Here is a 17,160-nt window from a genome sequence, read left to right as displayed (position 1 = left end):
ATTTTCTACCCAGGTTATCATTGTGAAAATAGACTGTGATTTAGTACTAGTGTTGTTACCTCTTCAAAAATTAAAAAATACAAAATGCTTTTTCAGATGTTGTACAGGCACGTACAACTATATGAAATACAATGTAAAATACTTCATAATCTTCCAATTGTCTACAGCTAATTTTACTAAATACTTTGAGGGTTTGGGGTTTTTTTTTTTTTAAATCATGTTGGAAATTTAAGGATCCAGAAATATGTTACATGTCAAACATTTACAATAGAATCCCTGCAGTGAAACTATTGCTATAGCTACTTTCACACAGTATTTTGACAGAGATGCTTTATGAAACTACTTCTTCCTTTAGTTCCTGTGGAAATAGACAATAATTAAACTCAAAATTCCAGTGCCTTAAAATTTATACATAAAATTATAAATAAAACAGCTAAATGAAACAAATTTGAATGACAGCTGTGTAATTTATTTACCTCTGCATTAATGAATCTTATTTCTGCTAATATTCTGAGTAAATCTCTTTCAAAAGAGAAGGATTTAGCAGGTAGTAATGATTCTCCTGGTAAGCTGTCACTTTGATCATCATCTATCATAGCTGTACTAGCTTTCTTCTTCTGCACTAATAAATAAATAAATAAATAAAGCCATTATTATTACCATGCAAATCAGAAAAAAAAAATCACCTTCATTTTAAAATTTAAAAATCCCTACACATTCTTAAATCCACAAGAAAGAGTTAACAAGTACAAATTCAAAATTATTTCACTCAATTTTTTTTTTCATCAGTACAATTGATTGCACTCAAAACCCGTTCTTCCCAAGCAGTGCTGAGGTATTGGTTACCTGTGATTTTGCTGCATTTGTGCATAAACTTCAATATTTGCAGCAAATGACTTACTCCAGTCATAACATGCATACTGAAATTACATTAATATAAACATAACCCACAGCCTCTAGTTCAATTTTATTGCTTCAATGGAAGCAGAGTACTGGACATTATGTAGTGGCTAAAATCTCAGTGTGTTTAAATCATGGATGGGGTTGACTTTCTGGCAATACACACATCAATAAAGAGAAAAATAGTATTATTTTTCTTTGGTTTAATAATGAAGAGAAAGGACCAAGATTATTTTAATATAAACACAAAGTAAGAGCATAAAAGCTGTCACAGTGGGTTCCCTCTACATTGTTGGCCAATAGTGGGTGTTTGAGGAAAGGCATAAAAAGTAGGATACACAAAGCTACTTTTTTTCCTGGCCTATCTTCAGTTTTTCAGAATCTGCATCCAAGTAATATCCTGAACCAGAGGTTCTGTTCGACCCATCAAGTTCAATACTCTTTGATAAATCTCACTTAGTCTTTGTCTAATTTTTTAAACCATACTTCGATATTCTAAAATAACCTTTTAATTTCTGATAAAAAGTAATGTTTTTGTTTTCTTAAAACCTACAGTCTGATAATTTGACTGGATTGCTCCTGATTCCTAGACCAATCATACGTATTTACTTTCTGCAGACTAGCCATGTTTCATCTTTCATCTCTTTTCCAAACTAAAGGGAAAAAGAAGTACTTACCAGAAACTCAGGGCAACCACGCACCAAAAGCATCATTAATAGGAACTGGTATGTTCTTTTTCTGTAACTCTAGAACATCTTGAATTATTTGCCTTTATTCAGGCCTGACAACCCAGCAAGCCTCTGTAGAGGGTCTTCATACTACAACAATTATTGTTGCCCTATCCTCAATATGACATATATAAAGACAACCTTTCATTTTTCTCACCCACTAATCCAAGAATTAGTAGTAGTAAAGAAAAATTAAGTGGAACATGAAAATGAACGGTGCCAACAGTTCTCAGAGAACTCCAGTCAATCATAAATTTCTCCTCCTGCCTTGAGTTCCTAAAGCTCATTCACATTTCATTTAACTACAAATACTATTCCTACAGTTAGAAACTGCCCAGAATAGATTACCTCAACTGCTCCACCAAATGGAGCATTGTTTCCTTTGCTTTTACAGAAACACGCAGCACTCAATGAAAGTATGAATGGGTTTCCAGGAGGCCACTCTACAGTTCTTGAGAATGGAGACCTTCAGCAAGGTCACAGTTACTGTTTGATTTCTAGTGAAGTTCCACCTCTGAAAGCATCGACCAGCTTCAGCAACCTCATAACAAACTTTGATTGAACCATTTGAAACACTTCTGAATAGAGATGAAAAGTGTCTTGATCTCCTGCCTACCCAGGAAAAGTGTTTAGACTGACACAGAATTATAAAGCCCTGTAAACATTCAGAGTATGAGAAAGACACCTTTACCTTGGAGATGTGAAAGAAAAAAAGAACATAGCAGTTCCTATTAATGATGCTTTTGGTGCGTGGTTGCCCTGAGTTTCTGGTAAGTACTTCTTTTTCCCTTTAGTTTGGAAAAGAGATGAAAGATGAAACATGGCTAGTCTGGAGATGCAAAAGTTGTGAAAGAAAACAGGTAAATTAATGCCCTATTTTAAGCAGACCTTGGAAACAATCTAGCGAAAAAATGTGGAATAGGTTCAATTAACATTGGCTAGAGAAAAAAAACAGCCAACAGGGTGTGTACTAGAATTTCATCTATTCTTGAAGGTGAGTTTTACAAACTCCCAGGCAAAAAAAACTTTAACAGTTATATGTAAAAGTCAGCAAGCAGCTAGTGGTTTGAAAGTGCTCCTTCCCTGAGTTGAGAACTCTTCTAACAGATGTGGTAGGTTTTCAGCAGACCCTCAAGGAACAAGGCACAAACAATGTTGGATACCTCAGACGAACCACTAATAAGGGAATGAAGGGTAAAAAATGTTACTACGTGAGCCTCATACAAAGTAACTGATAATCCATTTTTCTTCAGCTTCCTCAGGTAATTAAGTATGACAGAGATGGATAACATGGACCTAGATGACCATTAGGGAATGAACCTATTTTCTTGGACAGGTAGACACATTTCATATAAGTACTTTTCTTTAGCACTGGTGAGATGCTTCTGAAGGCAGAGTATCGTTTCAGCAGAAAAATGTATTGACTGATTTCTAGATTCGGAGGTAGAAAGAATATTCCATGTATGCCAACATGCAGTGACAGGCAAAAGTCTCAGGCAACTTTGGGAACAGGAGGGAAGAAAATAATAATATTGGCTGACTCCTTCAAGTAACTCTAATAAATGAGGAAAAAGTTCCTCTTACAACATTCAAATTAATTTGTTCACTTACTTTTTTTAGGTTTTGTTACCTTCCTAAACAAAGTATCATCATACAAGAGACAAAATCTGCATGCTGCGCGGCAGACATCCCATACTTCTTGTTTACGTGCAACTTTTGCCAAATCTGCCCAAAGCATAATTCTACCAAAGAAAAAGCATACATAAGATTACTTCATAAGCAGGATTATCTTCCACACTTCAGGACCAACAAAAAAAATCATGTCAATAACGATGGCCATCATAAACAAAATTTTAAATCTAATAAAAATTAATAAATGGAAGACTTCTTATCAGTAGCAAAGTAGCAAACTTCAAATCAGTAGCAATTTATTAATTAAAAAAAAAAAATCCTCTCAGCATATCAAGAGTGGCACAAAATTCCTGGTTTAGATAGTAACTATACTGAAATTTCAAAATGTGTGTGACACCCCTGATTATCTATCTTATAAAATAAACTAAATATTTCAAAACCGATGTTGAGAATTTCAAAATAAGTCTTGAAAACAAGTTTGGATTTAGAATTTTTTAGAAAACAATTTAGTTGACATTTAAACACAAGAATTTTTAGTGCCGCAAAAAAAAGGAAACACCTCCTTTTAAATAAAGAATGATAAAATGATATACAAATAGTCAAAACAAAACCTGTGATTTTCCTACAGATTAATCTTTCTGACTCTCAGAAGGGACTACTTCATTTCTTTATCAAAAAAGTTGTAGCATGTGATGTGGTACAGGGAGCTAAAAAGACACTTCAGCAAAGTTTAAATTGTACATCAAGTTATTCAGTCTTCCAGCCTTAATCCACTCATTCTTCTGTGTGTTCAGTTCATATCAATAGAACAGGTGAGTTTATGTGTGCATGTGAGAGAGCAGATCAGAAACAGCGAAATAATACAATTACGCATAGCATGTGAACATAATGGAACTTTTCAGACATGAAGTTAAACTCATGCTTAAATGCTTTGCCAGGTCTGACTGAAGTATTCAGCCTCTTACAAGGTATCATCAAGTAACTTAACAGCTGCAATAAGGAACCTTCCCATTAGAGACTTCTACACAAGATAAAAGAGACGCTTCTTGTCTATAGTAGTTACCTCTCTCTGTCATTTTCATTTCTTAAGTGTTTCAAATGTTCATCAACTTCCTCCACGCTTTTAATATGATGTTGTGCTTTTGCACAGAGGTAGCTTACTTGACTCCTACTTTTACCTGAGGAAACTTAGCAAAGAAAAAAGAATTTAAGGTAATTTTTAAGTATTAGAGATGAAAAAAATCCACATGAAGGGTATGCAATTTGATTCATAACTACTTTCTGAAACACTTGAAATCCAGCACTTTTTTCAGTCCTTCAAGTTTTCCCAAAACCAACTAACGAACATGAAAAAAACCACACCCCACCAGCATCTATTCTGTTTTTCCTATATCTTCAGATATAGCCGTCCCATACAAAAACTGATTTACGCTTGTTTGGCCCCCAAGTATCTCAAGTACAACCTCTGAGGCTCTAATTAGCCTCAGTCAAGAGTAAACGGATGAAATAATACGTAAAGTTCACATTTATGCTGAATTTTAAGAACACTTATCTAATCAAACACATTTCCAATCAATATTTGTTGTTTTGTTTTAATTTGAGAATACTGACTTAGTTTTACTTAGTCAACAAGATATTGGGCAAAAATATTAAACAGAGAAATAACCAACACAGAAAAATGATGCAAGGGAGGAACAAACTGGCCCCTTGAGGTAGCAAATTACTCCAGTGGTACAGATACATCAAAAAGAGATAATTTTTTTGCAGTGTAATGACATAGAGAAGATGCTCTGCCTTAGAATACAAGTAATTTGACGTGACTGGGAAATCCGATGAGTTTGTACATTCACTTGAATCTAAGCGATGGACCCTAACATCATGCAGACTGAGTAAGTTTTAACTTACTTAATCCTCAAAAAATTCGACAAATAATAGCGGCAAACACATATAAAGTATTTCTGGCTTAAAAAAAAATATATATATATATAATAAAAGCAGGTTCACTTACATTCACTTACAATGAAAAGAGGAAGGCATAGTGTCTTACCATTCTTGCTAAAAATATTTTGCAATGCATTATCCAGCGTACGATAAGGCTGTTACCTCACTAGACACATAGATCAACTGACAGAAATTGTTCAGTATAATACATAATGACAGCAGTACCATGTGAGGTTGTAGGATAAAGAATTGTGGATTAAAAATGTACATTGTTCTCTGGATCTATGGGTACAACTCTCACTAAATTAGGCCAGCTGTCCTGGTTTCGGCTGAGACAGAGTTAACTCTCTTCTTAGTAGCTGGTACAGTGCTGTGTTTTGGATTTAGTGTGAGAATAACATTGATAACACGCTGATGGTTTAGTTGTTGCTAAGTAGCACTTATCCTAAGTCAAGGACTTTTCAGTTTCCCATGCTCTGCCAGCAAGCAGGTGTGCGAGAAGCTGGGAGGGAGCACAGCCGGGGCAGCTGGCCCGAACTGGCCGGGAGGGGTGGATCGCGGCTCGGGCATCGGTCAGCGGGTGGTGAGCAACTGCATTGTGCATCACTGGGTTTTTTTTTCCTTTTTTTTCCAATCTTCTTTTTTGTTGTTATATTCTCATTCATTACTATTATTATTATTATTATATTTCATTATTATTATTGTTAGTATTATATTTTACTTTAGTTATTAAACTGTTCTTATCTCAACCCACGAGTTCTACCTTCTTTCCTGATTCTCCTCCCCATCCCCCTGGGAGCCGGGGTGAGGGGCAGTGAGGGAGCGGCTGTGTGGTGCTTGGCTGCTGATCGGGGTTAAACCACGACACCAGCATATATATCAAAAAAGAATGAAATGTTGATGCACAGTTATTTATGCAACTTAAAAGAAAAAACAACCCTACAAATCTGATGTCCTGTCCTATGTATATTTTAATAATACAGTTGCATATGTATTTTCTTACTCCTTCAATAAACATGTTTATGTTTGTTGTAATGTAAGTAAGTGTCATGGAAAAAGCAAAAAACTCACTCTTTAGATGACAGCCTCAGGAACAACTGAAATCTTTCAAAACAAAATTTTACAAAACACTGTGTCAAACAGATAGAAAGTATTGTAATAATTGTAATATTGTGATAATCTCACTCATTTTAATGGCTTATCTTAGAAGGCTAATGTGTAGTAAGATTTATTCTGAGGAAGTTTGGATATAATTTTACAGCTGTCAACTGAAAACTCAAGAGCAAGTAGAAATACTTGCATGCTTTTAATTCTCTTCATTGCACAAATACAATGCATTTTCATCACCTTAAATCATGTATGAAAATGTTTTTCCCACAAAATAATTTTCACATACTTAAATGTACCGCATGAAGTGGGATTGTTGATGCTGTAAATAACACTCTTACTTCCAAGTCATCAGTTGATCAAGTTCGAAATGAGAATATGCAAGGTAAACATTTTGGCCTGGCTGAATAGATGGCACGAGAGAACTGCATGGCCTTCTATGGCATCAACAGGCTGCTTTGGAAGCTACAGGACTCCTTCTGTAGCATTCGCTTCCTCCAGCATAATCTCTACCCTGGGAGTACACTGGGTATATTCAGAAAGTTAGTTAAATTAGTCACATGCTTTATTGCCAAGATAAGATAAAACCGCTCAAGCAATCTGGAAAATCCATTCCCTGTCCACTCTTCTTCAACAACAGGCTGTACAGTCACAAACCAAAGCTGTCTGTGGCATAAGGAACATGCCTATTTATGTATCCATGTTTTAGAAAGTAAATAATGAATTCATGTCTAAATTTCTGTGCAAAACTCGATCTCTCAAAAGCAAGATTTTAGAATAGAAAGACAACTACAATATAGAACGAATACCCAATATTGTATGTAATTAACATAGAACATTATGGGGTGAAACTTCTGAAAAGATCACTTAAAACTGACCTTGGGTAAGCACATTCAGGAGTTGTACATAGTGAAAATAAAATTACAGCACAACTTACAGCACACTACAGCACAACAGTAAGATTCAGATGAATTCAGAGGGGAGAACAGTAACATTTCATCTTCCAGTATCACAATACAAATCTTAGATCCCTAATGAAATCGATAGGAGCTTTGCCACAGAATTCAGCAGAACTGTCACTTCACCTGTATTGCAGTATTCTCTACATGTTGCCACTAGATGTTATGTCCAACCTTTAAGACTGTGCAAAGCAGTCAAAGTCAAGTGTAGTAACTTTTAGTCACACATACGTACATTACCTTTAGCTTCATTTTCACTGTCGAGGACTATTTGAAATGAAACAGGAGCTAGTGCAAGACCTGCATTTACCAGAAGGGACCTCTTTTTCCTCACATTATCCTTCGGCTTTCCCCTTTTAGCCTACGTAAAGAAAAGAACTAATTGTTATAAGGTTCATTTTTATTATATTCCTACTTATATATCTTATTTACTAAACATAACAGAATGCAGATCATATAACTTGGTACTACCAAAAAAATACCTATAGGAATTGTGTATCTTCATATATCTTACACATCATTCTGCAGTATTATTATTGTTGAAAGCAACTGTAGAACTTTGGTTGATCTTGACGTGATTACATCAAAGATAACTGAATACAAAGTACTGTTCATGCTGCTCATGGATCTTTACAGTATATTCCTCAGTGTATAACCTGTCACTATGTTATACTTTGTTAAATAAAGCACAGTATTTATTTAGAAACCAACAATAACATACCCGTAGTGCAATAACTAGGAACTGCTACAAAATATAAAAAATTCCTAGTCCACTCAGAATTAGCCAGTCAGCAGAGGTATAAGTGTTTTTTTAAAAATAACATTTAAAGGGAGTAAGCTTGCATGGAAAAACTTTAAAACTAGACAAAAGATCTTCACTTTTCTTTGTCTTAACAATAGACATATCAACTCACCAGCAGCTTTCCAGTACTGATTTTAGGTTCAGTGAACACATCTTAATTTCTTTGAATATCCCAAAATGGTGTATAGTGAAATTTCTTTTAGCCAACTAACAATCAGTTGCCAATATGATTTTTGTTCAGGTGCTGAGGCACCACAACAGAATTAGATGCAATAACTTTTGGCAATGACTACACTGCAACTTTAGATTATATTATTTAGCGTCATTTGTAAGTGTGACATAATACTGATTTATCTCAAAGCCAGCTAGGATGTTTAGAATCATAGAATAGTTTGGGTTGGAAGGGACCTTTAAAGGTCATCTGTTCCAACCCCCCTGCAATGAGCAGGGACATCTTCCACTAGATCAGGTTGCTCAGAGCCCCATCCAAACTGACCTTGAATGTTTCCAGGGATGGGGCATCCACCTCTCTGGGCAACCTGTGCCAGTGCCTCACCACCCTCACACTAAAGAATTTCTTCCTCATATCTCATCTAAATCTACCCTCTTTCAGTTTAAAGACATTACCCCTTGTCCTATCACTACATGCCCTTGCAAAAAGTCCCTCTCCAGCTTTCTTGTAGGCCCCTTTAGGTACTGGAAGGCTGCCATAACGTCTCCCCGGAGCCTTCACTTCTCCAGGCTGAACAAACCCAACTCTCTCAGCCTGTCCTCACAGGAGAGGTGCTCCAGCCCTCTGATCATCTTCATGGCCTCCTCTGGACTCGCTCCAACAGGTCCCTGTCCTTCTTATGTTGGGGGCCCCAGAGCTGGATGCAGTGCTGCAGGTGGGGTCTCATGAGAGCAGAGCAGAGGGCGAGAATCACCTCCCTCGACCCACTGGCCACGCTTCTTTTGATGCAGCCCAGGACACGGTTGGCCTTCTGGGCTGCGAGCGCACATTGTCGGCTCATGTCCAGCTTTTCATCCACCAGTACCGCCAAGTCCTTCTCGGCAGGGCTGCTCTCAATCCCTTCATCCCCCAGCCTGTATTGATACCGGGGATTGCCCCAACCCAGGTGCAGGACTCTGCACTTGGCCATGCTGAACTTCATGAGGTTCGCACAGGCCCACTTCTCGAGCTTCTTTAGCTATTTGGCCGCTGCTCCCCTCACTAATTAAAACACTGTTCCATGCAATGAAATCTTAATTGTTGACAATTATGAATAGGCTTCTTTTTTGCTGATATTTTTGCTAATGAAAAATTTCCCCTCCCCCTCCAAGAAATAAGCTTTGAACATAAGTGAAAAAAATCCTCTGTCACAATATTCAGAGTGTGAAGCAGCATGACCACCATACAGAGAATTCAGAGTTTTTCAAGGCAACCAACCAATGCCAATTTGCTGAATGCAAGCTGATGCTGGCTCTACGAATATGCAGTTCTACTAAACAGCTAGCTTTCCTCTGCCAGAATGTAATAAGCAAACCTATTTCAGCTACTGACCTTATTCTTCATGATTACCTGTTCAATCATCATTACTGCCCGATCCTCTAGACGCTCAGGTGACTTATACAGCATAGTGCACGTACGAAGACGGTTAAAAGTCAATCTTAGATGTTCTTGATACTGCCCACTGTTGTTTAGATGTATAGCTTTTTGCAAATGTTCCACAGCAGCCTCTATTCTATCCCCATCTTCTTCAATACGAGCTATTTCCATATGAACTTGGCAACGCAACAAAATCAACATGCTAAGGAATATGAATTTAAATGTAAACTGTTAAAATGAGGCAAACTAAAATTCTTAGACCTAAAAATTACCCAAAAGTGACTCCAGTATGAAAATAGGTATTCCCTTTCTAACTTGTCTCTTTCATTTTCACTATCATCCCTTTTTAATGAAATGACTTAGAAAATTTAACTGCATTTTACTTCCTTTAACCCTGCATGAGAAAACACAGCCATGAAGAAGCAACACATCTTGTAGACTAACTGATCTTTGTGTATTAGCAGAACTCTTTTTCAGTATCACACTGAAGTTACCACTTAGGTATGCAAATCAAGTGAACAGATTTTCAGAAGTATTTATTAACTCCCAGAGAGAGCACGATGTACTGGATAATGGCCACTTTTGATAAAAGTTCACTCTCTGTTCGTAACATTTAAGTAGAAGCTAACACTTCTAAAAATCTAGCCCTGACTGTGCTAGCCCACCATCTTTAACGATTTGGCTCACTATAGGCGTACACACTCGCTGTAGGCACTGTCTTTGCCCAGATGTTGCTGAAACCACTCTATGAAGTCAGCACGTTTTCAGTGAAGACTGCATGTTCTCCAGTCTCAGGTACGCTATGCTCCCTATCCATCACCTGCCCCAGGAAGCTGTTAATGACAGCTGTGAGCCCTACATGCTACTTTAGATTATTACCAGGGAGAAAAACAAAAAATCAGATAAATGAAAGCAATGTTATGAAAAATAGAACAGAAGGAAGGTTTTCAAGGCTATCAAATGTCATGCCAAAGAACTAATGTATGTCCACATTAGAGCTAACCTGACTGAGCAAGTGTCACCCTTTTAATGTGGACCAAAGTAGTTACAATTAATGAAACAATCAAAACAAAAATGAAGACAGGCAAATGAATAGGGACAGGTGACTTCATTCAATCTCTAGTGACAGTACCACCTCAGAGCTGAGGTTGAGTCTACTGGATTGTTAGGAATATACAGATAACAAAAGCCAAAACCCTAACCCCCCAAACACCTAACCTGCAAGCTTTTATAGAAAAATTGTCATTACTGACATTTAGTATAAATATCGAAGTTGCGTATGCTGATACTGCACTCTTTATATGGAAAGCATAAGAAATGCTTGAATAACATGTGTGTATCTGCTTCTTCAGGCTTCTGCTTCCTCTTTATGCAACTAAAAAATTACATTTTAAAAACACTGAAAATATATTCCTCACCTTCCTCTGTAATACTTTTATCAGAAGTCACCTACTGTTCTGCTCAAATGACAGATTATATCAATTGTAACTAGCTCTACTGCAAAACTTACGATCTTTGTTCTTAGTAGTCAGCCTATGTATAGCTCGAAACTTAACTAAGTATCACATAGTAAGGTTTACTTGTTCCACTCAACGAAAAAGGTGAAGCTATTTATGTGCTTAAGTACAGCATAACAGCCAACAGAAGAATACATCTAAAAAAATTATACATTTTCTTAATACAGTAGGTTTTTCAATTAAAAAGAAGTATCATCGAAGATACAAAAATACTATCTTGCAAGAAGTGTCTTATTTGATATGTAATACAGAAGCCATGATGCTTTTTAAAAGTGATTGTTTAATTGTATGTTTTTAACCAACAGAAGTGATATTAATACAAGAATCTAAACCACCTTCCAACACATCTACTCATACTGCAGCTTTGGAATTTTCTCACATAATTTTGATTATAGTATTTTTCAGTTCCTAACAAATTTCAGTCTTTGCTATAGGCCATTAAACAGTGTGAGATTTTGCCTGAAAGGAACCTATATTTAAATGATTAACAAGGAAATGTACGCAATACGCAGATGTTAATTTATTACAAGCTAGTGGAAAATTTTCAAAGACACTTAACATCATACAGCTTAAGCTTTTAAATGAGTTTGATGCTCAGTCATTAGACCTTTCAAAGTAACAAATAAAAAAGTACACAGCATAGAAAGTTACCTGTCAATCTCTTCAAGGACATCAGCAACTGATATCAACGGCTTTCGCACATGTTGATGCAAATTGTGTTGTAGCAGTGGTAAGCACAGATTCCACTGGGTTGTACAAACAACCTGAATCACACCAGGATCTCCCAATTGAACTGCACGTTTTAAGGTTAACTCAAGATTTTTTATCAATTCCAGCTGAGCCTACGCAAATGAAAAATTAATTAGCATATATTGCATTTAATGAATACAACTTCTTACATGTTCCTCCAAATTTTAATCTTAGGACTGTTTCCAATAGAAAGTAGTCCCTCAGGCAGCAGACTTCGGAAACTTTTTTTTTTTAATACTTTTTTTTAAAAAATAATTTCTTTAATAAAAACTTTTCTTTTTTTAAATAGGCCTTGATAACTAAGGAGTATTTCTTTTAGGTACTCCATGCTGCTACTACATTATTTCAGGCAGAAGTCTGACAGCTATTCCCCTTTCTTACGATAAACAGAAATTGATAATTGTGAAATATTTGTGAATTCAGAAGGCTTAGCTTTTTTTTTTTTTAATACTAAGCCACAAATGCAGTGTAGGAGAGGAAAAAAAAAATATTATGAATGGAATTTGCCATACTGTCAATTACACTTGGTTCCTATTAAATCTAAAAGCAAATCCTTACCTACAGTAACAGACACTTGCTAATTATTAAATTCTTTTTAGAGGTTATGCGATTAAAAAAAAAGAAAAAAATTAAACAAAAAAACTCTCCAACTGCACACACTGTGGTAGGAATATTTAGAAATACCTAAATATCCTATTTTTTATTTAAGGAGTATTAGTAGTGTTTCATATTATGAGGAATTCATGAAAATTTTTTTTCAAAATGTGAATGGAACTTCTGAACTCCAAAATGAGAACAGTCACAGATAGGAGTAAGTTTATGCACTATCGCTTTCCATGAAGCATATTCATACTTCCCATTTTAGGAACTTTAGACGCCTCTAATAGCTATTCTAAATTGCTCATTGTAGGCATCTATCTAAACCCATTGATATCACTGACAATTTAGGCTTCTACTTTTGATGGTCTGAATTATAACTGAGTCAACTGACTACGGAAATCTAAGAAAATCCTCCCCAGTTTGACAATTTATCAGAAATAATCGGCATTTCTCTGACATAATTTGTATGTCATAATTTGTATGACATCACCCATAACATGCAATAATAGTTGAGTTGGACTCGATGATCCTTATGGGTCCCTTCCAACTTGAAATACTCTATGAAAACACCTCCCATAAATGTAAAATATGAAAAAAAGACAGTGTTGCCTTTGCATGCCTCAATGCTACCATCTTTACTCTTGGAAAGTAATATATTATGAACCTTTATAGTCAGACAGAAGACTTAAGGGAGGAATATACAACTGTTGTTTATTTTTCCCTGTCTTCTTCTTGGCAGCCCAACTGGAAAGAATATAAAGTTTAAAAGAATTTCTGATCAGTATAATGTAATTAAGACACACAACTTCAATGCAATTTTCCATGTTTAACAAATTAAAACTTTTACTTTTCTCTCAAAGTTAATGTTAAAGAACATACCTCAACGACTCCTTTGGTATAAGTCACAATTTTAGCTCCAATTTTCTTTATTTCATATTCACATTCCAGGCATTCTATTTCAATAAGTTTCCCTTGCTCCTATGAAGTATTAATATACAAAATGCTAATCTTAATAATTAAAAAGGAACACGAAGATTAAACCCATGATTACACTAATACAGCACTGTACTTTCTTGCTGAAAATCCCACTATACTAGCTAATTAACTGAAACAATAAAAAGGGATTAGAATTTGTTGTTTGAACCGCAGTCACTTCTTACTAAGCCGAAGCTGCAAAACAACTGCTTTTAGAGCTTACATCTTAGTGACCAATTACAATCTCAATGGATAAACTGGTTAAATCTTCAAAACCTGCAGGTAGCATTTAACTTCCAATCAAACTGTTCCACAGATAACATTTAAAAAACATAGGCAAAAATTTACAGTCAACATTTATTTACCAAAACTAACTGCACTGCTAATTACCCTATTCTAACTATATCCTACTTTCTGACCTTACATCTTCTCTCTAGTTTAGGAATAGATCACTTATCCAAGTAATTATTTATATTAATGAATATATAAACAATACAGAGATGGACAGAAGATCCCAGAACCATGAGTATTATTTTTAAAGTATAATCACGGGGGAGGTGGGGGGGTGGGGGGGGGTGTGCAAAAAAAAAAAAATCAACCGTAATTAATATTAATACTTACAGTAATCCCAGCTCTCTTCAAATCAAGTATACAATCATATGCAACCTGAATGCAGTTTACTTTCATAGAAAAACGAGCTAATTCCAGAATCAAAGGAATCCTTCAAAAATAGAAAAACGTCACTTCAGAGAATCTGATATTGCTCTTCTATGGAATTAGAAACACACTATAGGAAAGAAACTTTGTGCAATATATCTGAAAACCTTGAAGTCATCTGAATATTAGAGGACGTGATTATACTAATAATGCTCACAGTTAACAAGGAAAAAGGAAAAAGATTAAAGTTGGCTACATGAAAAATACAAAAGTTCATCTGTTTATGGAAAATAATTAGTATACTTCTACTGTAGTCTTGCACAAACTGTTCCTAAAGAACATAAAAAATACAGAATGAAATGTATGCAGCACAAAGATGGTGAAATAGCAAACGAAGATTGCAGGTAATTCTGTAAATACAAAGCAGTCAACTGGCACACAACTTAAAATAGTCAAATCCATCGGTCAATTATTTAGGAACTAAGAACACAGAACACACACAGTAGGACACTGTGTTCTAAATGTTTGGATCTCCGTAAATAACTGAATGAGCATAGTGTACTGTCTGGGACAGGAGAAGTAGAGAGATATCTGAATACCATCAAAGCAGATTGACCTTAATGAGTGAAAATGTAGTATTACTTCCATATGTAACAGCTGTGATATAACTACTGGAATAGAGAGTTCAGTTTAGTCTGCATTTCAAAATTATGCTGAAGAATTGGTAAGGGCCCCAAGAAAAGCCAAAAATGAACTAAAGTCTGAAAAGCACTTGTCAATTCTAAGACCTTTTAAAAAATCTCATTTTATCAACAAGAAAGGGTTATGGAAAGATATAAACATGTTATACAAACAGCTATATGGAAGAAGATATTTAATCTTGGGTTCTTTAAGAAAGCCTAAGAGGACCTTTGTCTTTTTTTAAGATGACCTAAGCATTAACGCAACACAAACTATTATAACTAAGTACAAGTTCACTCTCTTCAAGGTCAATGGGAATTTTGACAGACTTCAGTGGAAGCAGGATCAGCTTCAGCATCAACTTTCACGAGGCTATGACAAGTAAAACTCACTTCACACTAAGAACAGATGCTGGAGGTACGTCGTATTGTTTCAAAAGTACATATAAAGAATTCAGATTTGCGGTGGCATCACGTGGAAATTCATTTGTGTCCCACTGCCTGCAATACATTAGGAATTGATCATAATTTTTCACAAGAAATATTATTGCATTAAAAATTTGAAACAACTCTCCTAACTTTAGAATGGATGGCTCTTAGTCCAATGTATCAGTGGGATACCTGGATTTTGAAATATCAAAGAAAAAAATTTAAAAATTACATCAACAAACCTACTTCAGTATGCCAAGTAAGCTACTCAGAGACAACCGGATACGAAGCACAAAGAACATTCTAGCATAAGAATTAATATTTCAGATGGTAAAGTAGATTTTATTTCAGAAGCAAAGAAAAATGGTGTGCAAAACTCCTTTCCTATCATGTCAACATAAATTAATCCACTGTTACTAAGAAAAGAATTAATACTTTTAAAATGGGGAAGTGTTGAGACATTGAAAAAAAAATGAGATTTTGTTATGAAGTCTAATTTTCAAAATTGTTTTATGTCTTTAAAATTTAAAAAGTTTAAAAAGTATTATGCTTCCCATTCTTGCGATTCATGCATTATATTTTAGGTGTGATTTCCCCACCTCATCTTTACTCTCCGGTTGGATATAAAAATATCTTTCAATCTCTTAAATTCTTTCACCTGAGAATATCTGTACAACACACTATTCCCTACATTCCCAAAGAACTATCTCACTTTTTAGCTGAGGCTGTTCTCTAGACAGGCCTGACAGCTACTACCCAAACTGTCATTATAGTTTTCCTTTTGAGAAACTAATCTTTGCAGTAGATTTTTCTGCTGGCGTATGCGATATCAGAACCTGACCCTATCTCTGTAATATCAAGCATCAAAGTACAAGTGGAAGGATACATTTTAATACTTACAATTTTAACATCTGCATTTTATAAATAACTGAAAAATGGATGGAATTTTGTATTTCCTTCTCTACCTGGGAAATATCCATTAGTTTGTGATACACCTATAAAATAACAATTTAATTATTAATTGACTAAATAAGCAAACAAAGGACAGACACTCAACAGGGCTAAAATAAAGCAGGTATGTTGACTGTAGGCTTTTTCATGGACTTTAAGGGCAGTGAGGCTACTACGATAATCTATGCTGTTCTGCATAGATACCACAAAGATCACCCAGTAGAGCTATATTAATCTTCACATAGTGAGGATCAGAAGTAATAGCAGAAATCTAAATGTGGAACTAACATCTGAGTTAGAATTCTAATTAATGCATTTTTAATAACACCCTTTGATAGCACTCATTCTGAAATCATCTCATCCAGCTACGAGAAATGAGCCCTATTCAAATTTATCTGTAACAATAAATTATATATAACAAAAAATATTATGAAGAAATTACAATAAACTGTAGTTACTTCAATTTAACTGTAGAGTTACACATTAAATGTGTACACATCATTTCTTCTGACTCTCTCTCACTGACTGCCCATAGCAGTCAATACTGATTACTGAAGCTGTACTCGAACAATAAGTTTTGCAGGACTTAAGTACGCTGTTACTAAAGCACTCAATAGTGTGGATCATACTTCTGTAGCCCTGCTGACACACACAGCCCAAGTACAATTTTAGAACTACTTTATTCTTCTGTTTAAGGCTACTGTCAAATAGCTTTGCTCAACACTGCCTCTAAAAAATACAAAAGTCATTTTGAGCTTGCCTAAATGATATTGCTTCATTAATATCGCACCTCTAGAAGGTTGTATATTGGTTCTCTTAATTCAACTGTTAGAAAACTTTATATTATAAACATACGCTCTTGAAATGCAGTGATTGGGAGTGGACAGAAAAAGACAATAGACAGTGTGGCAGAATGAAAGAAAATATGACTGCATGCAACTTGC

The 17,160-nt window shown here is 35.4% G+C and overlaps 2 protein-coding genes across 2 annotated transcripts in view; one reads left to right on the top strand and one right to left on the bottom strand.

Moving 5' to 3' along the window:
• ALDH18A1 (aldehyde dehydrogenase 18 family member A1) overlaps positions 1-17,160 on the top strand; it is a 148,437-nt gene that overhangs the window by 56,677 nt on the left and 74,600 nt on the right. The gene's annotated exons all lie outside the window — the stretch shown is intronic.
• The window catches only part of CFAP46 (cilia and flagella associated protein 46), an 89,351-nt gene that overhangs the window by 60,866 nt on the left and 11,325 nt on the right, over positions 1-17,160 (bottom strand). The window contains exons 7-16 of the mRNA XM_050899072.1: positions 16,166-16,260; positions 15,230-15,337; positions 14,121-14,220; positions 13,404-13,502; positions 11,826-12,016; positions 9,631-9,859; positions 7,508-7,628; positions 4,324-4,447; positions 3,240-3,370; positions 477-622 (exon numbers count right to left, since the gene is read on the bottom strand). Coding sequence (XP_050755029.1) covers positions 477-622; positions 3,240-3,370; positions 4,324-4,447; positions 7,508-7,628; positions 9,631-9,859; positions 11,826-12,016; positions 13,404-13,502; positions 14,121-14,220; positions 15,230-15,337; positions 16,166-16,260 — 1,344 coding nt within the window. The remainder of the gene's footprint in view (positions 1-476; positions 623-3,239; positions 3,371-4,323; positions 4,448-7,507; positions 7,629-9,630; positions 9,860-11,825; positions 12,017-13,403; positions 13,503-14,120; positions 14,221-15,229; positions 15,338-16,165; positions 16,261-17,160) is intronic.

This window comes from Gymnogyps californianus, chromosome 6, assembly GCF_018139145.2.
Source record: "Gymnogyps californianus isolate 813 chromosome 6, ASM1813914v2, whole genome shotgun sequence".
NCBI classification, from domain to species: Eukaryota; Metazoa; Chordata; class Aves; order Accipitriformes; family Cathartidae; genus Gymnogyps; species Gymnogyps californianus.
This window is presented reverse-complemented; position numbering and strand designations above follow the sequence as displayed.